The sequence below is a fragment of the Abramis brama genome (genome assembly GCF_963993115.1).
Source record: "Abramis brama genome assembly, chromosome: 16".
Taxonomy (NCBI): domain Eukaryota; kingdom Metazoa; phylum Chordata; class Actinopteri; order Cypriniformes; family Leuciscidae; genus Abramis; species Abramis brama.
Window position 1 is genome coordinate 33,074,780 of NC_139978.1, and position 16,448 is coordinate 33,091,227.

Genomic DNA, 16,448 nt, shown 5'->3' on the forward strand with positions numbered 1-16,448 from the left:
GCTAGAATGTTTTATACACACAAGTGCTATTTTGTATCAGGCTTTTCTTCTGTAGATCAGTTTATGTCCGAGATAACAGAGACATTAGAAAACTTTGCTTCGACCACCAGCAGCGCCATTAAATAGGCAAATATCAGGTGTCCACAACTACAACTTCATTGTGTAGTAATCAGAGGGTCTTATTAAACAAACACAACTCACTTCCTCATTCTCTACTGATGAGAGAGCAACGACTGACCAGCCTGTCAGAGACACAACACTAGACTCATCTACCGCTCGTATAACATCAGAATTCCCCACGAACATCAGAACATCTCCAGTCATGCAGAGCGAGATTTCATATGGTGAGCAAAAATAGTTTCAGTTTTGAGACTGAAACCTCTGGCTGTTAGATGTTTAGCTGTTACATGATAGACAGACAGACATGCTACAGGAAGTTGAACTGGAGTGTGAATTTTAATGACAGGAATTACATTTCTAAGGCATTCAACAGATAGATAGATAGATAGATAGATAGATAGATAGATAGATAGATAGATAGATAGATAGAGTTGTGCAGTAATTACATGATATATACAGTAGATATATATATATATATATATATATATATATAGAACGAGAGTGATAGATAGATAGATAGATAGATAGATAGATAGATAGATAGATGTGCAGTAATTAGATGATTGATAGATAGAAGGAGCGAATATATATATTTTAGGGCTGTCAAACGATTAATCGTGATTAATCGCATCCAAAATAAAAGTTTGTTTTTACATAATATATGTGTGTGTACGGTATATAATTATTTTCTATATATAAATACACACACATGCATGTATATATTTAAGAAATATTTGCATGTATATACTGTGTATATATATTTATATTATATATCATTTATATTATATATAAATATTGTATATATAAATAACACATTTGTCTTAAATATATATATGGATGTGTGTGTATTTATATATAGAAAATAATTATATACCGTACACACACATATATTATGTAAACACAAACTTTTATTTTGGATGTGATTAATCGCGATTAATCGTTTGACAGCCCTAATATATTTATAACTATATAAGTTTAGAACAAACGAATGAGTGATAGATAGATAGATAGATAGATAGTGTGATGTAATCAAGTACTTCCTTTCTAGTGTATATTTCTCTTTCCACAGATGTGCAGCAATTGCATAAAGAGGCCTTGAGAAACTCTGTGCTGAACTCCACTCTGCCCAACTCTCTTTTGGGAGGTCAGCCTGTGGGAGAAGTGATCCGGAGAGGCCACTACACTCCCCTCTCAGTGTGCTCGTATCACGATGGTTGTGGTGGGGTGAAAAGAGGCGATTGGGAAGCTTTTGACGATGTCATATCCCAAGAGTTTTCTCCAGGATCTGTAGGCCGCAGAGTGGTTTTTCATGGTGGAGTTGGGATGGGTAAGACTACAGTGTTGGAAAAGGTCATTTGGGATTGGACGACTGGCACGCGCCTGCAACATTATGGACTCCTTCTGCGAGTGCCTGTTTTGGAGCTGGCCGCTCTTGGAGGGAAAGCTGAGAGTTTGCAGAGCATGTTAGGCCGCCTGCACCCTCAGATCTCCGCCGAGACTCTTTCCATCGCTCTACAGAGTCCTCAGTCTTTACTTCTGGTGCTCGACGGGCTGGAGCAATCGCAGAACCTTCTATGCACTCCATCGTCCTCCTCTAGTCTCGTCTGTGACGCACAACAAGAAGCGACCGGCCCCGTATTGCTGTTCAGTCTTTTTCACGGTTCTCTGCTTCCTGGAGCTTCAATGCTGATCACCTCCAGAGAGCCAGTCAAGCTCGAGTCTTTGAGAGTTTTCGAGGTGGTCGGGTTCTCCCAGACCCAAAGGAGAACGTTCTTCCAGGAGTTCTTTGATGACGTAGGCCTATCAGAGAGACTTTTTCAGCAAAGTGAGCAGGCGTTGGGAGTGTATGAGCAGTGTTTTCGTCCGGCCTTCTGCTGGACGCTTTGCAGTGTGTTTAAAACTCAGTTTGAGAGTAAAAACACCCCACCTGAGACTCTTACTCACCTCCTCAGCATCGTAACGCACATGCTCCTGCAGAAACAGAAGACGCACGCAGAAGAAACCAGAGAGCTTGTGTTAGGTTTGGGCAAACTAACCAATCCGGTTTGCTCCTACAACAACGTCACTTCCTGTGGCCTGCGTTCATTTCTGCACCAGCCTGTGCTTTCTACTTTCTTGTGCTTCAATGGCGATGTCACTTCCCCTGACACCACATTCTCCTTCCTGTCTGCACTGATGCAAGAGTTCTTATCGGCCGCATCCTTTTATCTCGACCAATCCGTGCAGATCTCGGACGAGCGCTCGGATTTGTACTACACATTTCTGGCAGGGCTGTCGGACTCAGTCCAGCGTAAACCAATAGAAGATTCCGTGGGCAGGTTCGACGAAAGCCGGATTTCTGAGTTCTCTCAGTGGTTGATGGGATATGTTTCTACAGTGTTGCCAGGTATGTTTTGTGCAACAAAGCACTTTCTTGTTTTCCGGCTTCTGCAACATGCACGTAACTCGTCTCTGGTCAAAGAAAGCATCAGCAAGAGCCAATGGAGGCATGTCAGCTACAGTGACATGCAGGAGCCCGACTGCGCAGCGCTGTCATATGTAGTGAGTTGCATGGGAGAGATGGGGCACATGAACCTATATAGAGCCAAACTAACAGACGAGCAGGTCAAGAAACTTATACCAGCATTAAGGCTGTCGAAAAGCATTGGGTGAGTCTGACGTTTTATATTTTTACATTGCATTACCAGATTAGAACTTTTAATCACTCCGAAACCACCTCACGCTGAACTTAGGGATACATAATCAATTTTGAAAACAATTGTGCTTGCTACTGAATATTTTTGAGGAAACCATGATAGAACGTTTTAAAAGTACAGCATTTATTTGAATTAGAAAGCCTCTTTAAAATTATAAATGTTTTTATTAACATCATAACTGTTTTCTACTGTAATATATTTAAAAATATAATTTATTTCTGTGATGCAAAGCTGAATTTTCAGCGATGTTCAGTGTCACATGATCCTTCAGAAATCATTTTAATATGTGACCCTTGATCACAAAACCAGTCACATGGGTCATTTTTTAAAAATTGATATTTATACATCATCTGAAAGCTGAATGAATAAGCTTTCCATTGATGTATGGTTTATTAAAATATGACAATTCTTGGCCGAGATACAACTATTTGAAAATCTGGAATCTGAGGGTGCAAAAAAATCGAAACATTGATAAAATCAATTTTAAAGTTGTCCATTTATGTTCACAATTGTGCTGCATCCACTCACAAAAATAAATGTTTTATATATTTACAGAAGGAAATTTACAAAATATCTTAATGGAACATGATCTTTACTTAATATCCTAATGATTTTTGGCATAAAAGAAAAATCTATAATTTTGACCCATACAATGTATTGTTGGCTATTGCCACAAATTTACCCGTGCTACTTATGACTGGTTTTGTGATCCGGGGTCATATATGATGATTTACTGCTCAAGAAACATTTCTGATTATCAACGCTGAAAACAGTTGTGCTGTTTATTATGTTTGATCAATTTTTTCATGATTCTTTGATAATTTGACAATTCCAAAGAACAGCATTTATTTGAAATAAACGTTTGTAACCATACAAATGTCTTTACTGTCACATTTGAACAATTTAATGTGTTCTTGCTAAATAGAAGTATTAATTTCCTCTCAAAAAGTCTTTTTTGGCCATACAATTAAAATCCAATGTGTCTTTTATCCTGTCAGTCTGTCACAGAGTGGTCTCAGTTTAGCCTCCGTCACCCACCTGGCGACAGCACTGGCCGAGGGCCGGATGACCTCGCTGGATTTTTCCTGCTCCAGATTGGAAAAAGAATCATTCAAAACCATCTGCCATGCACTTACACACACTGTGCTGCAGTCTCTCATGTAAGATCATTTTTTATGCATGTGCCCTTATTAGAAAGGACAGCATCATATTAGGAATGGGATTGTGTGCCGAGAGCTTGTGTGCTACTGCCGTGCTACGGCTCCACCAGCAATATCACTTTTCATACACTGGTTTACATCCTTCTTGGTGCTTGCTAGTGTATGAGACCGGTCTCGAGACCGATTTCTGCTTTCTCTGACTCGTCTCGGACTTGTTCCTTCAAAGACTCAGTCTTGACTCGGACTCGGCATAGGCGGTCTCGTCCCCATCACTAGTCCACTTCTCCACTAGAATACATACCACTAGAAAATGAGTCTATATTAAGACGTTAAGACTGCTCCTCTAAACAATTCCCAATCTAGCTTAGTCTGTAGGCCTAACTGTTGATTATTAACTGGGGTGATATTAAATCATGAATATGAAAACTGACATGTTTTTATGGTCTTGGTCTCGACTCGGACTTGCTTCCTCAAAGACTCGGTCTTGACTTGGACTCGACTGTATTTGAAAACCAAAGGACTCGGTCTCGACCCTTCAAGGACTTGGTCTCGACCCTTCAAAGACTCGGTCTTGACTCGGACTCGGCATATGCGGTCTCGTCCCCATCACTAGTGCTTGCTTTTGCTGTAATACTTGCTGAAATGTGTCGTCACCATGTTTAGGCTGCATGGATGCCATTTGACCGCAGCTGATTGTGAAGAACTGGCAAAGATGCTCTCCGGAGGCTCCCGACTGCGTGTGCTGAGTCTCTATGGGAATAAACTAGAGGATCGAGGCCTTATTCATCTCAGCAGTGCACTGGATAACTGCAGACTTCAGGAAATCAAGTACACTTGCACTATTCGTACTACTTCACTCTTTTTGGAAGCAGAAATCTAGAAATGAAACCAGTTAACTGCTGTTTTGTTGTTTGTGTGTGCATGTGTTCTGCAGTCTGCTTGGTTGCTCACTGACAGCGGCGTCCATGTCTGCACTGTCTTCAGCTCTGAACAATGGTTTTTCAGAGCTGAGGATGCTAGACCTGAGCCGGAACTCACTGAAGGATGATGGGATTGAGCTGATCTTACAAGCGATACAGAAACGCCGTCTAAACACATTGAAGTAAAGCATTCATGCTATGTGTTTAGGTGACCAACATACATGGATAAAAAGTCAGGTCTAAACACATCTAAGTAGCAAATATCTTTTTCTTTACAGACACGTCAAAGTGTGTTTTTTATATACTGTATACTATCGTTCAAAAGTAACAAATTTTTTAAATGTTTTTGAAAGACGCCTCTTATGCTCACTAAGGCTGCATTTATTTGATCAAAGATAAAGTGAAATAAAACAAATAGTGCAATTTTATTAAAAATGTTTCTTGTTATTGCCAGTGTTGAAAAGACACACCTTTCTCCGAATTCTTTGATGAATAGAAAGTTAAAAATAACAGGATTGATTTCAAATAGGAATCTTTTGTAACATTATTAATGTCTTTACTCTCACTTTTGAACAATTTAATGCATCCTTGCTAAATAAAAGTATTTATTTTAAAAATAAAAATCTTACTGATCAAAACTTTTGAATGGTATATGTATATATATATATATATATATATATATATATATATATATATATATATATATACAGTATATGAATGATGGGAAACAGGAGCTAAATGCAATACATTTTGAAAATAAAAATATATCTAGAATATATTTAGCAGCAAATTGTAGCAGAGTGTGGCTCAGTGTTTGAGATGGATGCAATTAGCTAGAAAATTCCTAAGGTTAATTGCACAAGGTTAATAAAAACCTTTTTTTTCCGCAGAGTGTCTGACTGCGAGTTGACTGGCTCCTGCTGCCCCTCTCTGGCAGCTGCCCTCCAATCAGAAAACTGCTGTCTGACTGAGCTAGACGTGTCCGTAAATGATCTCGGCCAATCAGGAGGCATGCAGATATGTGAAGCCCTGATGGCTCCTAAGTGCACACTGGAAATACTGGAGTATGTATGCAAATGAGTTGTTTTTTAATCAAGATGATGATCATGTGGGAAAGGCAGAGAGTTGAAGCGTGTTATGAATATAATTAGTGAATATAATTTTTTCTTGGTTGGATCAGTTGAACATAAACTACCATTCAAAAGTTAGGGATAATAATATTTTTTTTAAAAGGCAATCAATACTTTTATTCAGCAAGGACACATTAAAATGAGAGTAAAGACATTTATAATGTTACAGAAGATTTCTATTTCAAATATGCTGTTTTTATTTATTTTATTCCATCATCAAAGAATCCTGAAAAACCCTGTATAAAAGTTTACACACTTCATTACGCAGCACAACTGTTTTCAACATTGATAATAATCAGAAATATTTCTTGAAAATCAGCTTATTAGGATGTGATGTGAATGATTTCTGAAGGATCATGTGACACTGAAGGCTGGAGTAATGATGCTGAAAATTCTGCTTTGATCACAGGAATAAATTACATTTTAAAATATATTCAAATAGAAAAGTTGTTTTAGATTGTAATAATATTTCATAATATTTCTGCTTTACTTTATTTTTGATAAAATAATTGCAGCCTTGGTAAGCAGAAGACTTCTTTAAAAACATAAAAAATTGCTACCAATCCCAAATATTTGTACGGTAGTGCAAATGTTCTTTCCGAGGTCGAGAATGTTATTGCATTTTGATGAAAGGTTATGAACACAATCTTTTAAACTTTTCTTTAAAATAAGATGCAGTGATGAATCGTGCACAATGAGACGAGTTGTCGTATTGACTCTATATGAGAAAGTCACTTGAAAAACGTTCCCGATGTGAAATCTAAGCTGTGTGTGTGTATTTGTTGTAGATTGACAAGATGTGAGTTGACTGAGGAGGTGTTTCGAGCACTGGGGACTGTTCTGACGTCTGGCGTGTCAAGGCTCACCAGTCTCTCTGTAGGAATGAATAATGTGGGCGAGAGTGCAGCCAAACACATGTGGGAGGCGCTGAGACACAAAAACTGCAAACTCCAGCACCTGGAGTGAGTGATATCCTCAACAGACACTAGCATGATTAGAGATCGTTTGAAACACAAAACCGCACCTGATGATTGAAGTATCTGTCTTGTCTTGTTTCTGCAGTCTGGAGATTTTTCCTCTGACAGACGCTTCCGTAGAGGAGTTATGTGAATCTGTTGCTGCCAGCAGCACTTTATCAACTCTCATCCTAAAAAACAACAATATGACGGACTCCGCCGTACCACAATTGGTCAAATTAATGCTGGCCCGTCCTCAAATGACCGAGCTAAAGTAAGTTCAGGCTCTAAATGTAACGTTCATGCCCATACAGAAAAAAAAAAAAATCAAATATATTTAAAAAAAATTTTTTTTATTTAAATACACTAAAATTGCCCCAAAAAAATAAATATATATATATATATATAAACATCAACATTTTAAATGTTCACTTTTAGTTTGTTTGCCATTTCATTGTTTTTGACAATTTTTCCCCCCCCGATGGAAATATAATTATATTGTCCAAAATACATATTAAAAGATACATTTTGTATTAGCCCAAAATGTATTTTAATATAGTAAATGCATTTTCTTGCCCCTTGCAGTACATTTTCTAATATATTTTGTAATTGAAAGGTTTAAATGAAATATATTTTAAATTAGCATCTTTAGCATATATTCTGCATACATTTTGGCCAGGATTTTTTTTTTTGTATGATTGCACTTAAATACTTTCCTAATTCAATATGATGTACTATGCAGTATGTGATAAGTAAAGTATTATTTTTCTCATATTTTCTTCCAGTCTGAGGTATAATGACTTCAGTGAGGATGTTTTTGACTTGCTGGAAACGTGCCCAAATATCGTTTACTAGAAGAATCTCAGGTTGTGACATCTGCAATATACACCTGCATATCTTGGCTTTTAAAATTAAATGCATGCTTAAAGTGTAAAAAAGCTTTTATTAATGCATATTCTTTTCCATCTATTCCTTAGCAGCAAGAGACAAAGTTACTCCCTCTAGTGGCTGTGTTTAGTAATTGGCTGTGTTAAGTGCAATGTGCAGCATAAGTCTACATCATATAGGCTACATCAAATTATAATGAGAACATTATAATGGTGTGCTTGGTTCATGGCTTTTAATGATGAGACTTTTGTTTTTGTAATCAGGCTCTCAAATATTGTATAAAAATTTGGATTTATCGAACAATATATCGGTTATCGGCTTTCAAATATAAAGAATTATTAGTTATTGGTATCGGCCCAAAATGTTCATATCGGTGCATCCCTAGCTGTTTTACAGACAGTTTTATACAGTTGCCCCCAAAAGTATGAATGTCTTTGCATTTGTAACAAAATATTAAGTATTTTATTTGAAGTATGGAATATATCACAAACACACTTTACAAGCAAAAACAGATCACAAAAAGAAGCTTGTCAGGTTTCATAATAATAAGACAATAGATACAGTGCAAAAAAGGTGAATTCTTTCTGGTTGTGAAGCATTAGTGAAACATTGTAAATATGACGAATTACTTTATATATTTATTAATTTTTAATTGTGATACTTTTTGGGCCATTTATAGGCAAAATGATTGTCTTAAAGAAATGGACAGCTGGAACTCAAAGAGAAAGTGATTTATTTCACATTACATATTGAGAACATTCAATTCAGTGTGATTTTGAGAACTATTTCACAGTTTTAGTGGCACTTATAAAAGAGAGCTCAGTCTGGCATTTGAGGCTTTTATACAGAACAGTGACTGAAAGGATGGACTCATTAGAAATGACAAAACCTGATTGTGCACTCAGAGAGCGTCCTCATGCGACCCTGTTCGCTCTCATTGTAACACACACACATACACATACACACACACACCCCGCTGAAACCATGGATTTGCATGCTGCTTCTGTTTGACGAAGTTGAAGCTGTCTTGCTGGTTAAAGTATTTAAAACACAATGCAATGCCATTCTTTTCAGCAGGACTCACACACACACACTCAGTATTGCTGCTCTGTCCTTCTTTCACTGATGTTCTGGATGGTTCTGCAAGCAGAGGATGAACTCAGTAACAGGCCGACCCTCGTAACAGATCTCGTACACTGCATTAAAAAGGGGAAATCTGTGGGAAGAAAAAACTTTCAGATAAACTAACTTTATTGTGTTTGGTCTTAAAGTACATGCACAGTGAAATTGAAACTTACTTGTCGAGTACGCCTTTGTTTTTGAGTATGGTGTGGACCTCAGCGGCTGTGGCTGGACCCTGCAGCTTCTGACCATTCAACATTTCCTTCTCAAGCTCTTCGAGAGACTGAAACAGAGGATCTAATGACTACAAATGCTGCTGAAGATTTGTTTACTCTATTTGTATTTGCACTAATATTACTGCTACTATTATCACCTGTTTTGCACTATTCTCATTGTACGCAAAGCTACAAATATTTAGTTTTTTGTTATGCTAAATTGAAATTGGAATTTAAATCATTTTGTGATTTGACCTGTGATTTGTCATTTTTACCTTGACCTGGATTGATAATCCATGATTAATCAATTTCTCACTATTACTGATTTTACTTTTTACTTAGAGACTTCTTTCAAATGCATAATTTTTTTTTACTTTTGAAAGTTAGTGTATATTTAAATCCATCAAAAAAACAACACCACAGAAAAAAAAAGGGTCAGCAGATTGCATTCTGGGCTTAGTTATTGTGACATGCCAAATATAAATGTATGAGATTTGACAGCTGCAGTGGGAAAGATTTACAGTGTAAAAATACTAACAGTGTGTGGTTCCTCACAAATCAGTTGTATGAAGTTAAAATAATTGAAATAAAGTGCACAAGTTAAATGGACTACTTTTTTGTCTTTTTGAAGCTTGACAGCTCCATTTCTGTCAAGAAAAAGCATGTCTTTTGTTGTGTTCCACAGAAGAAAGTCATACCGGTTTGAAATGGCACGAGGGTGAGCACATTTTCGGTGAACTATCCCTTTAAGTTCTTGGTGTCTCACCTTGCCAGTCTTGGCGAAGGCCTCCGCGACTTTCCGATTTCGTCCTCCGTAACATGTGGTAATGAGATCAGCAACGCCACAGCTCTCCAAGAAAGTTGCAGAAGAGACCGAGCCGGCGGTGCAGAACAACCGAGCAAAGCTGATCATCTCCATGAGACCCAGTCTGATCACCGCAGCCTTTGTATTGTCACCAAAGCCCAAGCCGTCACAGAAACCTGCTCCTACTGCCACTATATTCTGCAGGAAGACAAAGAGGGTCTAAATGTCTGACATGTTCTGAGCTAGATTACAACAAGAAACGTGTTGTTTGGAAATGCTAAGATCCCCTGACACTATATTTTTATGGTGTTTGTGTTCTTGCTGTGCACTATGAAGTTTGTTATGTTGCAGTCAGATGAAAGTCTTAAAGGGATAGTTCACCCAAATTAAAATTCTGCCATTTGGTTTGCAATGACAGAATTTTCATTTTGGGGTGAACTACACCTTTAAGACTTTCATCTGACTGCAACCTAACAAATCTCAGAAGCAAAGTGTTTTCTCCTATAGCTCAAACCGTAGCTAGCCAAGGTCATGGGTTTGATTCACAAGGACACGAATTCTTGAACTGATAAAGATGTGTATCTTGAATGCAATGTAAGTTGCTTTGGATAAAAGCATCTGAAAAATGCATCAATATAAATGTATTTATAAAACAATAGATACAGCGATTCTATTCTGTAAAAGGAAAAATATAGCCCTCGTTTAGTTTAAGTTGAAGTACTAAAATAACTCAAAAGTAAAACTAATAAATAAAGACTAATAAATACTATATAGACATTTATTTAAAAAAAATACAAAAACTAATAAAAATTAACAAAAATTGAAAGGAAAACAAAATATACAAATAAAAGCTAATTCAAATATTATTTGCAAATATATTAATGATATTAAAAAAAACACTGGTCTGAAAATCATTACATTTGCTACAATATCAAACCAACTAGTGTTTATTTTAAAGAAAGACAGCACAAAGCACACTTTTCAGGCAAATACATTTGACAACAATATATTTATTATTGTTATTTTAGTATTATTTCTATACTACTATAGTATTTATTCATATTTTGTAGTAGCTTTTATTGTTATATTTTCATTTAAATTTTAATTCTGTTATGTGCTTTTGTCAAATTTATTATTTATTTTTTAATATAAATTTTAGTACTTCAGGTTATTTCTTTCATTTAGTTGCCTACATTTTTTAAGTTTAAGTTTCAGTTAGCAATAACAACACTTCTAAGTGTTAGTGGTGCAACTGACCAAATTCTTATCAGTGTATATAGTTCTACTGGTTTGATTGTTTTGTGTTTATACATCATGCTTCAAAAAACCTCTTTACAGCAAAAGAGAATGTTAATAGACTGTAAAACGGGCAACTCACACTTGCCATATCAAGACAGACCAGTATTATTACTGCTGTTGATAAAACAACTTCTTGAATTAATGCAAGTGAACACTGCATGCAATGTCAACCTAAAAATAGTTTTAAAGAAATTTTAAAGTTTCCGAGAAACTCTTCCGTGAACCGGAAGTTGCAAACGACTTTTCTCCAGTGTTGTGACGTATTTCCCAGTGAAAGGGAATATTGAACAGAAGGCAGGGTTTTACTCTAGCGCTCCTCCTCTCCATCTCTCGCTCATAACAGACTAACGGTTTGAGGGGAGCGGTTAAGCGTTTCCCAAACCAAGCCGTCAAACCTACGTCATCAGAGAAGGAACGCCACTCCAGACCGGAAGTAACTTTTCAGATTTTGATCAAAGATTATCACGGCAAACAATTTTTTTCTGTGTATTAACTTGCACGGATTAATTGTTCACCACAAGACTAGTAATATGCGCTAACAAAGTAAATAGGGTCAATTTTGATTTCAAGTCGGCTTTAACTGTTAAACACACTGGATATCACATTATTTTGAACTGTGTCACATATGCACTGTCCTATTTTGAGGTGTAAAATGTTGAAGTGTGAATAAGCAAACCTTCAGTGCACCACAGATCTCCACCACATCTGCTTCCTGTACGACCGTGACCCGGAAGTGATCCGTCTGCATGAGTTCTTTCAGCAACGCCCCCTCAGTTTGATCCCTGCAGCCTGACAAATATTAAACACACAAAAGCATTTACTCACCCAGGGCCCTATTGTAACGATCTGAAACGCAAGTATCAAACGCGAAACGCAAGTAACTTTGTGGGCGGGTCTTTAGATGCAAATCTAAAATGTGTTGGTCTGAAGTAACTTCATTACTCATAGGTGTGGTTTGGGCGTAACGTGAAATAAACCAATCAGAGCGTCATCTCACATTCCCTTTAAGAGCAGGCGCGCTTGTTCCATGGTGGATTGCTATTATAACGGCGGATTTGCCAGGCGCACGCCAGGAGCGGTTCACAGCCGAGGAGACCGACGTTCTCGTCAGGGCCGTAAAACACAGAGAAGTGACATTGTATGGGGATGGAGAAACCCACCCAAATTAGCTTCGGTTAAACAGGCGTATAATAATTTGGGTAAATGTGTAAGCTAGATTTATGCCTATTTTTTCACATCTTCATGGACACCACAATGATTTCCCTCGTGTGGAATATTTTTCCTTGTAATTATGTATGGTTTGCAAAAATGTGAACTGCTGCGTCTGTAGATGAGAGAAGCAAAGTGCATGGCGTTGTGCACACGCTACATTATGGACAAGCATGCGCCCTTAAAATAGCATCTGAATAACGCGCCACTGACTTTAGACTAGGTTTCTCCTGGTCTGTGACGGAATTGTTTTCTGAAACTGCAAAATAGCACCAGGGAACGTTTGCGCCGGAACACGCCTCCTCTGCGCTGAACCGCTAATTTCACTAATTTACCGATGTGCGTCTGTGAAAGGAAAAGTCCGCTGTGCATCGGGTGCAAAATAGGAATGACACATGTGTCGGTGTACAAAGTCAATTGCGCTGGGTGCAAGATAGGGCCCCCAAACCTATCTAATATATTCACATTGCTTTTTATCAGCCTCACCAATGGTGGTCTCGCAGAATTTCTCATCCGCCACCTCATTGGCGATATTTGCTCCCATCAACACGCTCATCTTGATGCCCAGCTTCTCGTGAATGACCTCTGAGATGAGCTTCAGTCCATCCGGTCCTTCATCCACCCCCTAAATGAACCCACAAGCACAGTCATGGTTTGCTATCGGTGTCAAATGTGACAGTCTTGTGATCTTTAAAAGCAACTGTCCTCTTTTTTTTCTGCTGCTGAGTAAGAGAGAAAATGGCAAAGAAATGACTTCCGCACACATTGCATATATTCATGAGTGTACGGGACCTTGATGAGGGACATTCCAAGCGCGTCCTGTTTGATTTTGCCCTTTATGGTGTCACAAGCACGAGCGATGAACTGATGTGGAATCACAAAGATCAGGATGTCAGCACTCTTGGCAGCGTCGAGCAGATCTGGCACCGCAACCTGTGAGCGAGAGAACGAGAGTGGAATAGAGAGAAGGGAAAAGAATCAGTTTGATACGTAATGATGAAACCTGCAGAAACATACTCAACATATTCACTATATGATTGGTTACACCTAAGGTGCACCATTTCATCTTTTATTATGTGACCTACATATTGGCCTATTTGTTTTGTTATTATTTTGACATGTCCATGTCAAGCCAAAACCACCTTGTTCACATTATAAATCCATGTATCAAGTCTCTGCCAATGGTTTTCTAGGCCTCTAGCCCAGTCCAGAGATAGTGATTCCTGAACCTAGTTATAAGCTGAACCATTTGGCTGACTCTCAAACATTTGGTCTAAGGTCATAATGACGGAGAAACCACATGCAGCTTTGTCAGCTTCTTATTAGTTGCTTGAGTACAAATGGATGGTTTCCTTCGCAAAGCAGCACGTGCCTCCCAAAGGTTTTGGGGAAGAATCGAGTGGCTCAGCACTCTTCTCCAGACTTCTGGATTGTGTTAACTTCCCCTGTAACAGAGCAACTATTTGCTGTTGAAACAGTTTCCCAAGCAAAAAAGTGAACTGATCTGTGTGGTTGAATCTTGAAGGTGAATATGTATCTCTATCATATATTTTCATTATATAATCAATATATATATATATATATATATATATATATATATATATATATACACACACACATACACAATAAAATTAAAATACTATATGCTATATACTACTATATACTATACTATAATTAAATACTATATGCAATTAAACAAGTATATATATATATATATATACAGTATATATTAGTGCTGTTAAATTGATTAATAGTGATTAATCACATCTAACATAAATGTTTGTGTGTGTGACACTGTGTGTATATGTATATATATATAATATTCTCTTGATTTATATATATATACATATGCAATTAAAACAAGCAACTATTTTTATTCTTGTAATACAATTTTCTCTTGATTTTTATTTATATATATATATATATATATGCAATTAAAACAAGCAACTATTTTTATTCTTGTAATATAAAAATATAAAAATAATATTATACTTATAATATATACATATACATATAATACATATAATAATATATATATAATACATTAATAGTATACATTCTATATATTTTGGTGTATGTATGCAAATATTATACAAATTTAAATACACAAATAAAAAGTTACCATATTTGCTTCTGTTACATTGAAAATATGAACAAATATGAACAAGGATTTCACACTTTAATTTATTTAAATACAATTTCTTAAAGCGTTTATTTATTATTTTATTGTGCAAGTATGCAAAAAATATTTTATTTAATTTATAACAAAATATATTATTTTATTATAGTATATTTGCAATTATTTTATTATATATTATTTAATGCAATAATATTTATATTTAATAAATTATATGATTAAAATAAAATAATGTGTTTCTTACAACATTTTCTGGAAGCTTGTGTCCAGGCAAATACTTGATGTTCTCGTGGTCTGTGTTTATGATCTCTGTGAGTTTACGCCCGTTCACCGTCTCTTCAAACACCCACATGTTAACCGTGGAGTGAAACTTCGAATTGTTCCTGGCATTTCTGCCAACTATCTTAGCAATAGCAGAACCCCTGTGTATTACAGAAAGAGAGAGAGAATGTATGAGTTCATCATGTGAAAGGTTGAGGGAGGAAATTAACAAAGGACTTTACTCCCATCTCAACCCCCGATATATATATATATATATATTTATTTTTATTTTTTTTTAACCAAAATGGAGATTTTGCATTCCAAGAAAGTGATCAAAGCATGTTGTGTCAGATCAGAGGGTCAGTTCAGTCTGACAGTGGGGTAACTAGTTAACTAGTCTGCTGATTGGGCACTTTATTTACAAAATACACAACCATATCAATTTCGCAGTATTGTTTGAGAAATTTAATATGGCTCTTAACTGAATAGCCTACATAAACATACATTTGGATTGTTGTTATATAAACACACTTTTGGAGTCTGTTTAGTGTGACCAAAAATAGGGTGGTTTTAAAGGAACAGTAGCCCATTTCAAAGATTCAAGCTCATGAAAACCGTCATCAACAGCAGACACGTTTAATAAATATGTCTATGTGAATGTGTAAATTATTAAAACACTAAAAGGTCAAGGGAAACAATTCAATATCAAAACAATATTCTTTGCATGCATTGTATTATATAGCCTAATACTCTGCAGTCGTCAGTACATTATACAAACATTAGAAATGGACATTATACTAAACCACAGATGTGGCCAGACGGCTGTAGGACAGATAGTTGAATCTTGTTGAGCATAAATACTGAACCTAACCAGTGTGACTGATTGGAACATGTGTTCTACTTGTTTTGCATTGCCGCAGTGTTACAAATGGCTCATGCAAACAGTGATACATAGTATTCAAGTTAGTCCAAAAGCACATTCAAAGCTGTTGAGCAGAACTCCTTAAGTGGATCTCATATTGTGTAGCAAAAACTACATTGTATACACCTATAACCTTCATATTAACATGTTTTCTTTTATGCCCTTTCAAATGTCATAACCTTATACTTGTTCGTTGTTCATAGCATGTGATTTCTGTGCCTTTGTTTAATGTTTAAACTAATAGTCATGTGCTGTCAAATAATCCAGAACCCCTACAGCTCAAACAGCCATTTCTAAAGAAAATCCAAATTTTTTTTTTTACCAGTTGCCAGAGCCGACGATGCAAACTCTTTTAGGACTTGACATTGCGCTGAGAATCTTCACCGGCTCCTTCGTTGAGTTACAGTCACTCTGACCTGTCAATCAAACCGCAGCGCAGCGAGCGCACACTTGAGTGTTGTCCGTATAGGCCACGCCCCCCTGTGCTATTGGCCACGAAGGCGAAAACAGCTCTGTCGACTCCGCCCACTAGCAGCTGGTGGGTGTGTTTACGGAATCTCAAAACAATTACTTGCAAGTAAAAAGTGAAGTGTCAAAAAATACAATAT

At 36.8% G+C, this 16,448-nt stretch overlaps 2 protein-coding genes across 7 annotated transcripts; one reads left to right on the plus strand and one right to left on the minus strand.

Annotated features, from left to right (window-relative positions):
- The first annotated feature begins 175 nt into the window (after positions 1-175).
- Positions 176-9,816, plus strand: LOC311065927 (NACHT, LRR and PYD domains-containing protein 12). 6 transcript variants are annotated; one of them, XM_084086790.1, is made up of 10 exons: positions 180-344; positions 1,190-2,506; positions 2,582-2,768; positions 3,815-3,976; positions 4,640-4,804; positions 4,911-5,078; positions 5,787-5,960; positions 6,815-6,988; positions 7,089-7,256; positions 7,768-9,816. In XM_084086790.1, exons 1-10 carry the CDS (start codon positions 323-325, stop codon positions 7,835-7,837), a joined length of 2,607 nt encoding a protein of 868 aa, XP_083942916.1. In that variant the 5' UTR covers positions 180-322; the 3' UTR covers positions 7,838-9,816. The 6 variants fall into 6 exon arrangements, 5 of the variants coding, with proteins under 5 accessions (XP_083942917.1, XP_083942916.1, XP_083942914.1 ...); XM_084086788.1 differs by having other exon boundaries at positions 1,190-2,768; positions 7,768-7,848; positions 7,960-8,099; XM_084086789.1 differs by having other exon boundaries at positions 1,190-2,768; positions 7,768-7,848; positions 7,963-8,040.
- gpd1a (glycerol-3-phosphate dehydrogenase 1a) lies at positions 8,587-16,321 on the minus strand. The gene is made up of 8 exons (XM_084086794.1): positions 16,163-16,321; positions 14,902-15,079; positions 13,313-13,453; positions 13,007-13,145; positions 11,988-12,100; positions 9,974-10,210; positions 9,169-9,275; positions 8,587-9,086 (listed from the first exon to the last, which is right to left on the minus strand). Exons 1-8 carry the CDS (start codon positions 16,204-16,206, stop codon positions 8,990-8,992), a joined length of 1,056 nt encoding a protein of 351 aa, XP_083942920.1. The 5' UTR covers positions 16,207-16,321; the 3' UTR covers positions 8,587-8,989.
- Positions 16,322-16,448: the final 127 nt, after the last annotated feature.

Excerpts from the sequence above, each read along its gene's own strand:
- gpd1a (XM_084086794.1), bottom strand. The coding sequence starts at position 16,206 with ATGTCAAGTCCTAAAAGAGTTTGCATCGTCGGCTCTGGCAACTG. Across the intron at positions 13,146-13,312 it reads TTGGAATGTCCCTCATCAAG|GGGGTGGATGAAGGACCGGA; the intron begins GTCCCGTACACT and ends GGGTTCATTTAG. Across the intron at positions 9,087-9,168 it reads AACAAAGGCGTACTCGACAA|ATTTCCCCTTTTTAATGCAG; the intron begins GTAAGTTTCAAT and ends TTCTTCCCACAG.
- LOC311065927 (XM_084086788.1), top strand. The coding sequence starts at position 323 with ATGCAGAGCGAGATTTCATATG. Across the intron at positions 345-1,189 it reads GCAGAGCGAGATTTCATATG|ATGTGCAGCAATTGCATAAA; the intron begins GTGAGCAAAAAT and ends CTCTTTCCACAG. Across the intron at positions 5,079-5,786 it reads CGCCGTCTAAACACATTGAA|AGTGTCTGACTGCGAGTTGA; the intron begins GTAAAGCATTCA and ends TTTTTTCCGCAG.